General features: G+C 43.5%; 1 protein-coding gene across 3 annotated transcripts; it reads right to left on the reverse strand.

Moving 5' to 3' along the window:
• Positions 1-713: 713 nt before the first annotated feature.
• On the reverse strand, positions 714-15,789 carry GOSR2 (golgi SNAP receptor complex member 2). 3 transcript variants are annotated; one of them, XM_055697509.1, is made up of 7 exons: positions 15,691-15,785; positions 12,939-13,003; positions 10,136-10,244; positions 8,907-9,039; positions 5,924-6,064; positions 5,687-5,842; positions 3,896-4,034 (listed from the first exon to the last, which is right to left on the reverse strand). In XM_055697509.1, the coding sequence occupies exons 1-6, from the start codon at positions 15,717-15,719 to the stop codon at positions 5,720-5,722; spliced, it is 600 nt and encodes a 199-aa protein (XP_055553484.1). In that variant the 5' UTR covers positions 15,720-15,785; the 3' UTR covers positions 3,896-4,034; positions 5,687-5,719. The 3 variants fall into 3 exon arrangements, with proteins under 3 accessions (XP_055553485.1, XP_055553483.1, XP_055553484.1); XM_055697508.1 differs by lacking the exon at positions 5,687-5,842 and having other exon boundaries at positions 3,664-4,034; positions 15,691-15,789; XM_055697510.1 differs by lacking the exons at positions 5,687-5,842; positions 5,924-6,064 and having other exon boundaries at positions 714-4,034.
• Between the last annotated feature and the right edge of the window lie 408 nt (positions 15,790-16,197).

Raw genomic sequence — 16,197 nt, forward strand, 5'->3', positions numbered from 1 at the left:
TACCTCCCTTCTGAGCCACCACCAGTTCCAGGGCCATGGAAGCCTGCCACGTCACCACCAGTCTCACCAGTGATTCCATCACCAGGAGTGCCTGGTCTGGAGCCAGGTCACACGCTCTCCCCCACCTGACCCCAGTGCAGTGGGACGTGCTTCCTACTGAGACACAGACTGGGCTACTCCACAGCACCCGTGACCTTCTCCCTGGTGGTACCTTCTTTGCAGAACCCTCCTCCTCTCTCCAGCCATTCCCAGTAAACTGGAAAATTCACTTCCCATCTTTTTCATTGCACTTTCTCCCGCCATATGCAGGACCTTCCTGGTGTATGCCTCCTCATGTGTTTCCCCCTTGAGGTGCAGCATCTGCCACCACACGCCTTCCTTTGGGCAAAAACTGGGAGGCTGGTGGAGGACAGACTGCCATCGAGTCACCTCCTTTTAATGTCCGCATCCCTTCGGCAGGTAGCTTTGTTTCCTTTTGCTACCAATGCATTTATGCAAGCCCTTTTTCTGCCTCACTAGTTTCGATGGCAGCTGAGCTCTGGCTTTGACCCTGGAGTAACATCTGTCCTTTCCTCGGCAGACAGCTGACCTCTGCTTCCACATGCTGTGAGCCAGCCTCCTGCCTTACCTGCCTCAATGCTTAGAATATTGGAATTTGTCCAGCTTGTTTAAGTATTTGACATTTTACATGTCAGTCAAGGTAAAAAACTTCATTTTGGCTGAAAAATCTTTATTCACGTAACACATCACATGAATCGCATCATGTCCCACCCTTACCCCTTTATGTATAAAATACTGGTAAAAAGTTTTTTTCCAGAGGCAAGTTAATTTCCACAGTGTCCTCTCGTGAGAGAGCAGTTCATCCCACAGCTGGAATGCTTGCTGCGCCACAGAAGCAAAGCAGCTCTGCTGAAGGAAACGCAGTCTTTCGTAAGAAAGGGAACGTTACAGAGATCTGTAGCAGCAACATGTGTAAAGCCACCAAGGTTTCAGCTCTGCCTCATTTCATGTTCGCAGGGATCTTGATCCTACCTGTGCTTCTACTGTGGCACACTGCAGTGGCAGAGGCTTTGAGGGTTTTGCACTAACCATCTGACACAGCGCAAGATGCTCTTATAAATCATGTTGGACTTCACATGTAGTACAAATTTGTTTGACGTTGCACATCATCAGACTCAGTTACCCAAGTGGTTCCTTCAAGCCCCACATCTCACCTTTAGACATAGCAAACAACAAGGACACTTTGCTTACAAAAGGGAAAACAGCCTACACAAGAACAAGGAGACTCTAAAAGGGCAAAATAAACGAACAGAGAAACATGTATTAAAATGCCAAGCTAGTCTCAAAACCAGGAAAAAAAATCCAGTTCCAATTATTTTATGGCTCTGACCACAAGCCAAAAAAGGAAATAAATTGGCTGGAGTCCCACCTCAGTGTTAAGACAAACCCTGCTACATCAGGTCACAACTATATAAACTTTAAACACCATCAAATGACATCCTTTAAACACTAAACCATAAAGGTGTAAAACCAAGGTGGAATTGGACCAGTTTATCAGAACAGAAAAAGATTTGCTAGGGATCCCTTACAAGGTGCCCAACTGATCTCACAGCTGCGTAGTATGCTAAATCTGTCAGATTCCATATTTAAGATAAATTTAAAGATAAATTTAGATTTAAGATTTAAAGATACAGCAAGATAGATGATCTATCACTGCAGACTTCCTCTTTTCCTTTCAATTCCCTTGTCCCTCGGGCTCAAATGAAAACCGATGCTGTACCTGGCCAGCCAATGTATTTCCTTAGGAAAGCCAAGCTGACTGAGGAACACAAAGAGCACGGAACACTTCAGAAGTGTCAAACACATCGAGAAGCACAAGACGGACAGCCAGAAGGCATGCAGCACACAGGATATTCAACAAGCACGCAGGATATTCAACAAGCACACAGGATATTCAACAAGCACACAGGCTTTCCTGCCTTTGTCTGCTGCCTGATAGGACTATCTAGGCATCGACAGCACCCTGGCCTCCACTGCTGCGCCCGCCGTGCAGCCGACCAGCGCTCTGGCCGCTGCCTCGCCTCCTGCCCTGGGTTCCCAGTACAAAGCTGACTGGCCTGTGACAGCTGATCAGGCTGGGTACTCGCATCTGGGCTTTAAAGCTCTGCCAAAGCACTCAAGTCCGTAACTACTTCAGTTATGCAATGGTAAAACAAGCACAGCTAAAAGCCTGTTTCACTTGCCTTATTAACCAGAACTCATTTTTTACAGTTATTAATACCATTTCTCCAAGTTTGCAACAGGCTATGTAATAAAAGCAAAGCTTACTGCAGCGAAGACAGAATGCAGAACTTGTAAATCTTACAAATTAAAAGACCCACAACCATTCCAGACAGAAAAAGAATGAGGAATTGCCAGCATTATGCCACACCATCTGAATCTGTCTGACAGTCCTGTGCCACTGTCAGACACCTGGAAACGCTCCAGACTTGTACACAAATCGGGATGGGAATGTACCTGAAGGCTGACTGAAACGGATGATACCCAAAAATCTCAGGATGGCCACTCTGAACAGAGCCCCCCCAGTCTGCAGGGAAAGGAGTACCGCATTTAAACAACGAGGCATTTCGTAACTGGTAATGTTTAAATGTGGATAGGTATCTACAACCAAGGAGATATGTCAAAGCTGGCCATCACCTCTGTGAGGTGATAGGCATGAGCATGTCTTTCACAGTAATTCTACAAAGGATAACGCAAATAACACCCTTCCCAAGGATGAGGGATGTTTACCATCCCAAGGCACGTAATTTCAGGAGACTTTAACAACAACTGATTTTAACTGAAAGGTCTATTGCCTTGATCCCCCTGTTATTCTGAATGTAAAGAACAGCAGAGAGAGCCCATTCCAGCTCCATGAACATAAAAATCACAAATCTGAACCTGAGCACAGCGAATACTTGCCCGCTTCATGGATTCAAAACCCATCAGCTACAGAGCACAAAACCCCAGCCAACCACCTCAAAAAAACAAATACACCAAGCCATGATGTGCACTAGCATTAAAAATGTCAGTTTAGTTTTCAGAGGCTGGAGTTGGTACCAGGCACAGTGAGATGACACAGGCGTCGTGCATCGGACTGAAAGCAGGTAGAAGTACAGTGTTCAGCTTCCACTGGGAAGCAGCGGGGCATAAAAAGGTACCAAAACATAACTCAGATGAGATGAGAAACATTTCAACCTGAAACGGGAAGATTTGGGCTGGTTAATACTGTATGTGTAAACAAAAAAGCTAGCTGAGGTTATAACCATGCTTTAAGACCCTTCCCTCACAAACCCTTCTCCCTCCAACTGAAACAGTGAGTTTGCAGATGGGGACCCTTCGCTTCCCCCCTCTTTTTGCACACTTACTCCGCACGAGTGTGCCTACAAACAATGCAAAATTCTCCTCAGTGGCCTTCTTCCATTGCAAAATGCAGTCATCAGGGTCACTGTCTAGCTAGCACAGGAAAGGCTCACTACATCTTACGCTCTGCCTTTGCATCCTCTTATCCCTACCTACCCAAAAGGACATTCCAACCTCACAAAAACAGCTGGGCAAAATTTTCACTTCTGCTTCCTATTTTACCAGATTCTTAAACTTGCAGACAGTAAGGTGAGAGCAGTAAAGGCTACAGTTATTTTTATAGGGCCATTCTCCCCAGGGAAATGAGATTCCCTGCATGCTTTCCACATGACATGTGGCTGAGAGTGATTTGTAAACTCTGAAGTTCACAGGAGGGGCTCATCCAAAGCAGCACTCGGAGGAAAGTACAGTTTGGAGGACAGTCCGTCTTGCTCCAAAAGACGGATCTCCTCTGGCAATAGTTCAGTAGCTCATGTCAGATACTGCACGACGAGAAACATAATTACACAAGTCAAAATCATTCCCCCAATCATGAAGTATTTATCTTGCAAGGCTCGCTTCTCAATCAGCCGCATTACTGTATTGGATAAGCCCAACATGTTGGCAACGTCCAGGATCTTCTTGTGAGTACCCTAAGAACAAAAAGACAGCAAAGAAACTATTAACCTCACGGTCCAACACTTCTTATTCCACAGTCCAAGAACATTTCATCATGAGTGGCAAGTGATGAATCCTAATCAATGGAACTTGCTATCGGCCAACACTTCCTACAAGTTAAGAAGAGATGGCCACAGGACCCTGGAAATAGGTGGATGATGAGACTAATTAATTCACACACATGAACAGGAGTGTGGTTACAAAACAATTAGTCTGGAAAGAGACCCATGAAAGCGGCTCAGAGAAAAAGCACTCCCTACAGAGGCATTAAGAGTTTTTCTGGTACCTTTTAAGATAAGGGTCTAATAAAGGCTTGAAGCCTCTTGATCAGACAACCTTTCCTGCAGACCCTCCCACCCGCTGACGTACAGCGGTCACCAACAACAGATTGAAAAGGAGGTCCAGAAACAGGGGGAGGTCCAGGCATATAAAAGTGTAATTAATGCAATTTCAAGAAATCCAGAGAAGCACTAAACAAAGACTGCAGGTGCACTGCAGGCAGGCCCACACCTTGGTTTTGTTTCACTGCTGAAGCAGTTGGTATTATTAAGAATGTGGATCCCACCACATGACAGATAAACAGAGTGAGCTGCAGAACTGGAGGTACCCGGACATGAGCAGTGCAGCAGGAATGATTCTGCTTCATTTCAGGGCAACGTTCAAAGGAAACCATATGAAATACAGGCACAGAGAGGTACTGTGGGCACTGTTCGGAAGTGGATACCATCCCATTCGTACTTCAGAACAAAAGAAAACCTTGCTTGGAGAAAAGAAACCAAAATAGGAAGCTTTAAAATGAAAGCAAACAATAGGCAAGTGAAGACCCTTCAGTTCTTATAGTCCGTGGAATAATGGAATTGTACAACTAGAACAGTTAAAGCCGTGCAACCATTTGGGAATACTTGGTTCATACTTGTCTATTTATACCCAATACCCAAGAAGTTACACAGAACAGCATGCTTCCAAATTAACCCATTTATCTTTGTAAGATGTCTTTATGCTAGCTGCTTCTGCCAGATCTGTCATCAGGCAACAGTCTTTGATAGTTTCAGAAAAGCTAGGCTAAGGGGACAAGGAACATGAACAGATGTTTTCTCATCTGGAGTGAGAAGAAATATCCCCCTGAAAACATAAGAACATGATGCTCCCAAAAACACCAAGAGACTATCAGTAGCAGTGGGCATAGACTCACTAACAACTTTACTATTACAGTTCTGACCCGAAGTATGCTTGACTTGCTACAAGCTGGCAGCTGAGACAAGGCACACTGACATTTGCAGAAGGCCCATCATGATCTAATAGGAATCCAGGCACATTACTGCAATCGTAACTAGCGAAAGAAGCAAGACAGGACTATTGACTACAACGAGAAGTAGTATTTCCTCTCCATCTCTTTGAAGCAGCATGCCCTGCAAGTGTTCCTTCATCTTATTTGCCAGCCGTGGTTAAGTTCTCCTGACTTACGATGTATGCACTGCCTTTTGTCGCTGCTCTGAGTGATGTCCATCTGAGTCAACGTCTATCTGCAAGCTAGCTATTACTTCCCATTCTTCACTTTAAAAAAAACCCAAAACCCAAACAAAATGTAGGAGAATAAAACATAACATTCAGCACACCAGATACTAACCAACAGGCAGGTGAAGACTGCTAGGTCATCCAGCTACAAAAAGAGCTTAAAGATGTTCCTAGTAAGATGATAAAATGTTAAGATTGCAGGTTTAGTTAAAATGGAGTTTGGGCCCTTCCCAGCATTCTCAGCTTGAAGCACTGTAGTGAAACAAACCTGTGTATTTATTTTACTTAGCCTGGTCATCACAAACACAGAAAAATGTGGGGTCTTTTTGGTAAAAAATGATGCCCCCACCTTCAATGTCACTCTCTGGTCCCTCAGCCCCTGAAGGATGTTGGTCCCACTGCCAATAAGATCATCCATGCCACGATGGGCATTCTGGAGGGATTCATTAAACTGTAATGTTTCGTCGATCGGTATGGTGGTGTCAGAGTCCTGTAGGGGAAACGCAGGGTCTTGGTTACCTTGCCTGCTCACTCATACTGCCCACACATAAGTTAGATCCAGAAAAAGAACATGCAGAAACAAATGTGGCAAAAGCGTGACAGGACTTGAAGGATTATGTTTTAAACATTTTTTCATAAGGGTATTAAACAAGGATATTAAACACAACATTAATATTTGAGTAAAAAAGTAATTTAGAGAAGCCTACAGGAAGCAAGCCAAAAGGCAAAGTTGATCAGCTGTTCAACTGCAGTTAGATCTCAAAGGATAAAAAATTAGATTAAAAGCAGATAATTTTTCATAATCTCAGTTTATGATATATGTAGGAAAGGGTATTACAAGAGAGAACATCAAAACTAACAGAAGGTGTTTAACAAGGAGTCATTTGATTATTGCAAGTGAAAGACGTTTGGAAGACTTTAATATCACATTTCTAAGTGACAAAAGGCCTGCAAAACACAGTGTCTGGGAGACTACACTCTGTGAATTCACAACATGGTGCAAATTTCTTCTAGTGAAGGCAAACAGCCATGAACCTAGTTCCCTGACGGTCTGACTCATTCAACACCCAAGGCCTTATCTAAAAAACAAATTACAAATAAGTAAAGTTTTTCCAGAGAAGATGCATTAGCTCAACCAGAAGCTATGGATCTTGAAATGGAAATAACTGGATTTTGTAATCTGGACTGCACAAGAGGTCAGAGGACGTGATCACTTCTGTCTTTCAAAGGCCTCCAGTTTAATCTTCTCTGGACACCATTCCATCGAGAAAGTCAAGATAATAGCTCGTCCTTTTACGAACAGGAATCATGACATTGGTAAGAGGCAAGTGTGGAAACACTGGCTTACCTGCTTCCATGTGCTCAGAACAAGAACTATCAAAATGTAGAATTCTTATTTAGGGCAGAAGATGGTTAATACCCTACATCTGACTATCAGCTGTAGGTTACAAGCATGTAGGATCACCAAACTTGCTTTGAGTAGACTCTGGGGATTGTTTTAATAAAAGTGTCAATATGGGAATGACATGTACAATCCAGTGTCAGATGTTATCCTGCCTAGGCAAGTATTCTGCTTACTGTAAAATGAAGAATAAAGGACAGACCTGTCAGCAATTGTAGGGTCAAAGTCACTGGATGAAGAAGCTGTGACAGCATACACATCCCTCTGAGCAAATGTTAATGACGCACTAAGGTTGAAACAAGTGTCTTGTCTTACATGAGTTTGCAGAACAGAAGCACTTGGATTTGCAGCTGAATGGCTATTACTCGAAATATTATTAAACTTCAAATCAGCAGGGATTCCATTTCCTGTACAAGGAGCTTGTAGGGGTTGGTTGTTTATTTTTTGTACACCACCAGGTAGCAAGAAAAATATCAAAGTAGATTTTTGACCCTCCTCACAAGGAGACTAGATAGCATCATATTCTTCATTTGCTGTTAGGGGGTTTCTCCAGAATGACACAAAGGAAGGCTTTAAAGATAAAGACCATATTTATCTCCGAATCAAGCAAAACGTTCAGAACACTGCTACAGCTTTCAAAAGTTGGTATGTATGTTACAGTGACTTACTCAGGATGTTTACATGCTCAGCTGACATTTCCCTTTAATAGAATAGAGTAGTATATAAACAGAAACTGTGTAAACTTCTAACCAAAACAGACAGGCCATAAACTGACAAATAAATCATCATATTCCTATTAAAAGGTCCTTCTACCCTAAAAGTCACATTTTTGTAATGAGTTAAAAGAAATACAATATAACCACGCTTTTTTTGTTTCATCCTGAGACACCTTTCAACATCTAACGGAGAAAAAAAAAATTCACCATTTATTTTGCATCTGCAAGCCTGCTACTGCTTTTCAGAACTGTTCCCCTTACACGTTTTATATCTGTGCAAGAAGTTTTCCTTTAGGAAAAATTCTTCATATTTGCAGAGGAACACAATGGTGTTTTGAAAATAAGTTTCAAATTTCAGTGTTCCTCTGAAGTCAACTCTTGTTTATAATTTTGAAAATGCTAGCTGCCATCCTTCCGTTAGGCTTTGGGAAGTGCACTGAACTCCCCAAGTCTCAAAAAAACCAGGACCACTCACATTCATTCTTTCCCTAACAGTGAATGACAACACAGATAATGAACATTAGGTTATATGCCTTTAACAAAAAAGAAAAAAAAAGAAAAAACCCACCAAACAAAATCTAAAACAAACGAAAAAGCCTAGCTTTTGGGTTACAAAAAGGTGAAATCTGAAAGCAGACCTACATTATTCAGAGCAAAATTCCTCTAGGAACTTGCACTGGGGGGACTTCCCAGCAGAGGATCTAAGAATTAACAAGAACAGGTGGAAACACATTCCTGTTACTAAAAACTTTTGAATCATTTATAGGTAAAAAGCAAGGGTTTTTTTCCCAGCTGTGTGATTTATATTTGAACAAATTAAAGCTTGCTGACATCTACTGACAGTAGGGTGTATAAAAGCCAGACATTTTACAAATCTCATGATTTGACAAAGACTTTTGACACAAATCCAAGTAAAATGTATACTTTGGTACCTACCTCATTCATCCTTTTGCAAAACTGCTATATAAATTCAGGCAGAGCTGCACTGGATAAAATAGGAACAGCAGTTTCTGGAGCCTTTTACTACTACTTCTTAATAGCCCTATTTTTCCTCATGAGAGAGTTGTTCTTTTTCAACACATATTGTTATTCTTTTCTATCAGTACTCTGCATCTCACAGCAGCAATCGGAGAGCCATCCTTTCATCTTGCCTGAAACTACTCTGAAAGACTATGTCTCCTAGAAGACAGAGAACTAAAATAAAGAATATTTACATTAGTAGTGAATGTACGTGCAAGCAACTCTTCTCGCTGTCGCTCCTGCTGCTCCCGGATGTAACGGCGATGTTGAAAGTTCCTCAGAGCTGTCTGCAGATGCTGAACATCATACTTCAGCTGGTCAACTCGGCTAGAAAAAAATCAACAACAGGAAGACATTCCCAGGGATAAAAATAGAATTCTTTTCCAGCATTTTTTTTGTATGAACAATGAAGCATTATAAATTAACAGTGACAAATACTAAAGACTGAAGGGTTCTACTTATCTAGAACATAAAGGTAATTCAATTTTAGGCGTCTATTCAGACCTATATGTTCCATGCCTTGTTTTTCTACTAAACAGGTGATTATTTAACTGGAGGCTAATGACAGAATGTGAAGCACAATTCTTGAGCTCTCTTGGACATTCTACCCCACGACTAGTTTTTTCAGGAGTTATATATGTATATATTCCTCATTTACCACAGATTTGGAAAGATAGTAGGATTCTATGACCTCCATTCACATAAAAGGTTATGCTTTCAAGTTTCATTAATTAGCACCACGGTCTTAAGTTTGAGTTTTTATTATAAGGAGCTTAAAACTCAGCCGGCAATACAGGAGATGCCTCCATTAAGCTAAAAAACAAGTAATGTCCAGAACTCCGTTGTCAACGATGAAATGACTGATTACTATGAAGAAAGCCTAGATGACTATTTCAGATATTGACCTCTATGGTACAGGTGACATGAAATCCATCCCTAGCATCTACAAAGACATTCTGGGACTAAACATTAATGGTAGAGTCACAGAATGAATAAGAACAGGAAGTCCCAAGGTCTCTGATCCAACCTGCTGCTCAAACCAGCACTCACTTTAGGAACTTCCTTGTTTTCGTCACCAACATCTAGGAAAACGTTCCAGAGAAAATGACACCAACTGAAGTAATTTTACTCCTTACCTACACAAATGCCATATAGAGTAGAAAATTTTTTAAAGCATTCAAGTGCCATGTTCTGCTCATCTCAGAAAAGAGCCATTAATCCAGGTCCATCACCCCTCTGTGGTTAAACGCAGGAAAGTGGTTTTGCCTCTGTGCCTCAATTTTGCTACTATAGAGCACAAAGGTAAGTTATGCAAGGTATAAATGTTTCTCACTCAAATCAAAAGGCAAACAGCTTCAATAAATTTAATGAAAATAATTACAAAGATTACACTACACTATCATAGCAAAGAAGGTGAACTTACAGTTTAGCATTCTGCCGCTTACTGGGAGGTTCTTTGCTGGACAGGATTTCCAGACGTTCCAAGTTGCTGAATATATTGTCTATTCTTGCCTGAATCTCATTTTCTACTACTGCAAGGAAATAAAAATGTAATTTGGTTTGAATTAAAGAACTGCAATCTGAGTGATGGTAAAAGCTCAAAAGCATTCAAACCAGTATTTAAAACCCAACAGATACAAATCCTTACTGGATTAAAAAATAAATAAATCGGATAACTGAGAACATATAATGAAAAGCCACTTCTTTAACTGAGTCATAAGAGACTCTTAAGTTTCCCTTCTCCTCTGAGAAGGGAGCTAGAAAAGCCCCTGCTCTTTCAAGGTATCTGAGCCTTTCCCCACCAGCTCCATGTATTAGGATTTAAAGCTCCCACACTCCCCCTGCAGCCCCTTCCTGTTCCCTCGGCAGGATTTGCTCACGCAGGCTAATAGCCAAGATGATTCTCACAACAACGGCGATTCAAACCTCTGAAAACTGTTAACGCAGAGTTAATAATATACATCATCCATACCTATAGCAGGGGAAACTAACAGAGCATGGGAAGGATTCAGAGTTGACAGGAATTGGCAGACTGGACAGACTGCTCAGAAAGACATGGCCAAAACAGGGCTGAAGCCCTTCCAAGTGGGAAAACAAGGCCACAAAGAACTGCCTCTGTAATCATTTACATTGCCGTTGCTTCTGATAACCTGCATAGAAACAGCAGAGGGGCAACAGTACACGCCACAAAGTCATAAACACTTTAATGAGGTGGATACTGATACAACTTACTGTAGTAGTCGTACAGCAAAACTCAGTACGAGCCACAACCCCTTCCTCATTTGACAACCACGTTTTCTAACCATGTCACAATCCAGCATTTCACAACTTAGAATTGCACAAAAGGGGGAAAGACAGGAGGCACTATTAATTGTCTGACATTCTTGTGTTCAAAGAGGGTGAGCTGTAAGGCTGAAGGCACGCACCCTCCAGAGCACATCCAGACTCTGAGTATAGAGGACAGAAGCATCGTCACGTCTGCGCAGCCATGAGGACAGTCCTGAAGTCTCAGACTGCCGTGGTCAGACAGCAGAAATAATCACCAAGTCCTACAGACACCTCTGTAAAGTTCTTACTTTGCATTTAGACTGAAGAGGTATACAGGAAAGCATTACTAACCAACTTCTAACTACTCCACAGTACCGCAGGACTTTCCAGAAAATCACATGCAGCAGAATCCAGGAAAACAAACAGCACACGCAACCCCTTTTCTTTGCCCTTCGATCTCACAGAGTAACTAACTCACGTATATAGACACAACTCAATCGAATCATCCCAATTCATCTCTCCATCATTTGGTACAGCTAAACTTAACAGAAAAGCAACCAAGAGAGCAGACAGGTAATTACGTCAGCTTTTGCTAGTCCGAACAACAGTATTACTACCTTGATCATCTTACACTTTTCTCAGCAAGAAAAGATTATTTGCCCAAAGTCGGAAAAGGAAAGCTGCAATAGAAAGTCTGATTTCCTGGCTCCCATTCCTGCTCTTCAGCCAAGAGATAATCCTTTTCCCCATAAATTCTGCAATAATATCTAGAGCACATATCTGTATCTTTACATATATAGACAAACAGTACATTCATTTATTGACTGTATGAGATGGCACATAATCCTATCTCTTGAAATGGTCTCAAGTAGCAGAGGCAAGATGGAAAATTACACTAATTTTCAAGAGGTTCCAAAATCACATCCAGTGAACAGCAGTCCGGAAAGTCTACACAAGCCATTATTTTTTGATAGCAAAATTATCATGGCCCTTTCTACAGTGAAATCATGCTTCACAAATACATTTAGGGTAACAGAAGTCAGCAAACGTCAATGCAGTGTCCTTTCACTTCAGAAGCTCCTGATGAGGCCCATTAGCAATTACTCACACGGTAATTAAGGCTTCAAACACAGGTCCAAAATACATTTGCCAATCCTGCACTGGGGTAAAAAGTCCTGTCAAAATATATCATTTTATTACAGTCATTTTATTACCACGGGGTTATAGTCCAAATTTACTGAAGCAATTTCAGACTTAACTGTCCTACATATTTCTCACAAGCCGATGGAATTACAGGTTCTGACTCTGATGCACGCAGAAACTATCAGAACCACCCTGCTTAAATTCCTGCACACCAAATCACATGCATTTTCCCCAGAAACTGGACTAAGCATCTTTTGGGGAAGACTGCCAATTAGTGGATGCTTAAGGAATAGCAAAATAACAGGACAGATAGACAATCACAAGTCTCAGTTTTCTGAGCTTCTAAAAAACTGGCCCGGTGATGTTCTGAATCTGCAGTTCTGTCCACACCAGTGTGTTCTTGATACCTCCACAAATGCATCAACGTGGAGGTTTTTAACCCGTTTATGTTGAAGGCCTCCACAGTACAGCCTGACAATGAGTTCCAAAAACTATCTTGCATTCCCACACCAAGACATTGTAGAAGCATGTACAGTAAAAGTTATTTGTCAATTAAAGAATTAAAACTGAGAGATGATTTGAAATAAATCCTTTTTCTGTCTTTTCCACTCTGTCCTTCATATAAAACATCACCTTATTGAAGTGAAATAGTAAAATAATTTTAATGCATTCCAAATCAGTGATGTGTCTCACCAGCTGATCACAATGACTAAAGAGCCATTTTGTTCTAGTAAGACAAAGCACAAAAGGTTAAAGTAACAAGCTAAATCAAATCAGTACTGAAGTGGGACTTTTATTACTGATTAATTACTTACAGTGTACTGACTCCTTGTCTGAAGTCTCCAGGCGCCCCATGTAAGACTGGACCTCGTGGACTTGCCTATCAAGAGACAGAGTAAATTAACAGGAGAAGTCAGTTACCAGCTATAAAACAAATAATTTTTCAATACCTCACTTTTCAGCTTCTTTTACTTAAAAGTACTTTTTAGAACAAAATAGGAATCAGCTACATGGTATTCAGTGTGTACAGCCCATCACTGAACACAAAAAAACAACTAAATTTTTCAGTATGAAGAAAGCTGTACTTTCACTTAATATGCACAGACAAAATAACTTTCAGTTTAAAACCAACAATCAAGGTGAAAGGGCTTTTCTTCTTCAAAGCTTTCCAGTCCAGTTCTAGGCTCCTTTTTGTATTTATAACCTGACCTGCCATTAGAATCTACCTACTCCGAGACAACCACGGAGACAAGATTTCAGATTCACAGCAGGAACTCACAAGCGATAAGCACAGCAGAGGCAAAATCTGACTGGGAGAAGAGCTGGTAAAAGTGAGACCTTAATAATAGATCTGCGGTGAAATACTACCTACATACACCACTCAAGTCAAGAGTGCTGATGAGACACCATACCTTTATGTCATGGCATAAACAGGTAGTACACATCTTCAACACTAAACAGAGGTTTTGTCCCTCCCTTCTCAAAAAGAAAACAGAAGCACTGGCAAAGGCTCAGAGAAGGACAATAAAGATTATTAAAGTACCAAACAGCTTTTATACAAGAAACAGTTGTTCAGTCTGGACTGGAGATGATAGCAGGGAGATATCCTAGAGCACAAAAGACGGTGAATAAGGAATGATTTTCACTGTCTTTTACAACATATGAATTACAGAAACATCAAATGAAATTACACGCTTAAAATTGAAGAGAAGGAACTCCTGTTGCTGGACAAAGAGTGGCAAAAGAAAACAACAAAAAAGCAACAACAAACCCCAGACACTGACAGTTGTTAAATTCTTCTGCTTCAAGAACCCCAACGACTCACGTTTCTGGGAGACTGGGACAGTATTCAACAAAAGCATTGTGCATGTTTGCCCATTTTTTACTGTTTCCTAGAGCTCTGCAGTTAGGCAATGCTGCGCACACACTGGGACAGGCAGACCTCTGGTCATACCTGGTGTGAACAATCTCACAGCAGCTGGGATTCAGACTTCAAGTTACAAAAACACCATGACCATTTTTCAAAACATTTTAAGAGATCATAATTTTGGTCACATTAGTGACTCTTTTTCTGGTGTATGTACCATTTGATAACTACAGCACAAACGTTTATAAAGCCAGATCTCTGAAACCAGGTTACCTGACAGAGTAATACAACACTTACTCTTCAGTTATTACATGAGACTTTTTAATAACTATCAGGGCTATCTTCCAAATCATGACACTGTGCTGCTAAGGAGATCACCGAGTATGTCATAAGCCCTGCATTACTTGGAATTAACTAGAGAGCAAATTCAACATCCAGTATCTTGCAACCCATACTTGTTCTATAGTTCTGTTTTCAGTTTCCCTAGGACGCCCCTAACAGCCTGAGACTTGCGTTGCTCTTAAAATGCCTGTTTAGAATCCCAGGCGTAGGAGGCAAATCAGACCATGTGCAACAGGCTCAGAAAAACTACCTCGCACTCACCAGGACTCTTCCCAGGCCAGAAAATACAGTAAGTCTGAGGAAAAGGTGGGAGGAGTTTAAAACTTCAGGGTATCCCCAGACTGACAGCAAACTGCAACAAAACCAGAACTCGGTGACTACAATCCCCAGAGAACCTGCGGGTGCCCCATCCCTGGAAGTGTCCAAGGTCAGGCTGTATGGCGCTTGGAGCAACCTGGTCCGGCGATAGATGTCCCTGACCGCGGCTGAGGATGGACCGGGTGGTCTCTCAAGGTGCTTCCAACCCATTTTATGATTGCAAAATAAGGCAATATGGAAACAGGAACAAGACAAGATTATTCCCCTTATCAATAAGTTACTATTACGGGTATGCATTTCTAGGTCAAGAGCAGGATTGCCCGCTCCTCCCTACAGGGTCACTCTGTATCTTTATTCAAGGAGGGTCGCTTACCACAGCACCTCCTTCAACAGAGCTCAACAAAGAACCCCGTTACCACAAAAAATCGAAATATTTGGATTAACTGTCTCCTTCGACCTCCTTCCCACAAGTTACTCTGTATCACCCAGAGCTGCAAGATTTTTCACCTTATTTTGCAATTTCCATACCACTTCCACCTCATGGGATCAGCATTATCAGCAAAACGGAGCGGTTTTACCGTCAGGGAATCACACGTTTCCTGAGGTCGTTTAAATTGTGTCTGCTAACCATCTCAAAACCCCTGCTGCCATAAAGCCCCTGCTAAATTACTACGCCTTACACGTACGTACACCGAATAAAACATAAGCACTGGTTTCCAGCGGCCACTTGCAATGCGGAGCTGTAGGAGCCCGAGGCGAGCAGGCCCGGCTCGCCTGCGCACTGACGTGGCCGGCAGCCGCTGGGCCCGGCCCCCCCGGCCAGGCCTTTACCTGCACGGCTGACAGCCCCAGGCAGCGCCCCGCCGCGCCAGCCGCGACTTCTGGGGTGTTTTTTCACAGGGAAAAGCTCCGGAAGGGCGCTGCGAGCGCGGCGGGCCCAGCAGTGTCCGCCCTCCCCCTACACCCCCGCAAAGTCCGCGGCCGGGCCCGGCTTCCCGCGGGGGCTCAGCGCCCTGCAGCCGCCCCGTCACCCCACGCACTTGTTGGTCTGGTGGTAGAGCCCCTCCATCGCGGCGCCGTGGCCCTCCCGGCCCCGCTCCGCCGCCCACGTCGCCGCCGTCCGCTTCCGGCCCCGCCGACTTCCGCTTCCGCCGGCCGCGGCCACTTCCCGCCGCCGCCTCCTGCTCAGGCGCCTGCGCTGCCGCGAGGGGGCGCTGCCGCCCCGCCGGGGCGGGGGCCGTGGCCGGGCTCCCGGGCTGTGTGGGCGGGGCTCGCGCCGTTGGCCTCCGCCTGGCACCGGCCGGGTCGCCCCGGTGGCCGCGTCAAGCGGGGGTTGCGCCTGGCCCGCGCCCGGCCTCGTGGCCTCCGCACCCCCTCCCCCCCTCCCGGAGAGCGGCGCGGCCGGAGGGCGCCCGAGCCGGGCCACGGCTCCCGCGGGGGGGGGTTGGGTGTCCCGCGGAAGTGCCCCCGGCCAGGCTGGACGGGGCTTGAGCGACCCGGTGGAGCAGATGTCCCTTCCACTGCGCGGGGTTTGGGCTGGGTGACCT

Source organism: Falco cherrug, chromosome 20, assembly GCF_023634085.1.
Source record: "Falco cherrug isolate bFalChe1 chromosome 20, bFalChe1.pri, whole genome shotgun sequence".
Taxonomy (NCBI): domain Eukaryota; kingdom Metazoa; phylum Chordata; class Aves; order Falconiformes; family Falconidae; genus Falco; species Falco cherrug.

Bases quoted from the DNA above. Each gene is read 5' to 3' on its own strand.
- GOSR2 (XM_055697508.1), bottom strand. From the start codon at position 15,719: ATGGAGGGGCTCTACCACCAGACCAACAA. The intron at 9,040-10,135 runs GTAAGTTCACCT...ATTTTTTTCTAG, and splicing joins AAGCGGCAGAATGCTAAACT to CCGAGTTGACCAGCTGAAGT. The intron at 4,035-5,923 runs GTGGGGGCATCA...TTTTGTTCTTAG, and splicing joins ACCAGAGAGTGACATTGAAG to GGTACTCACAAGAAGATCCT.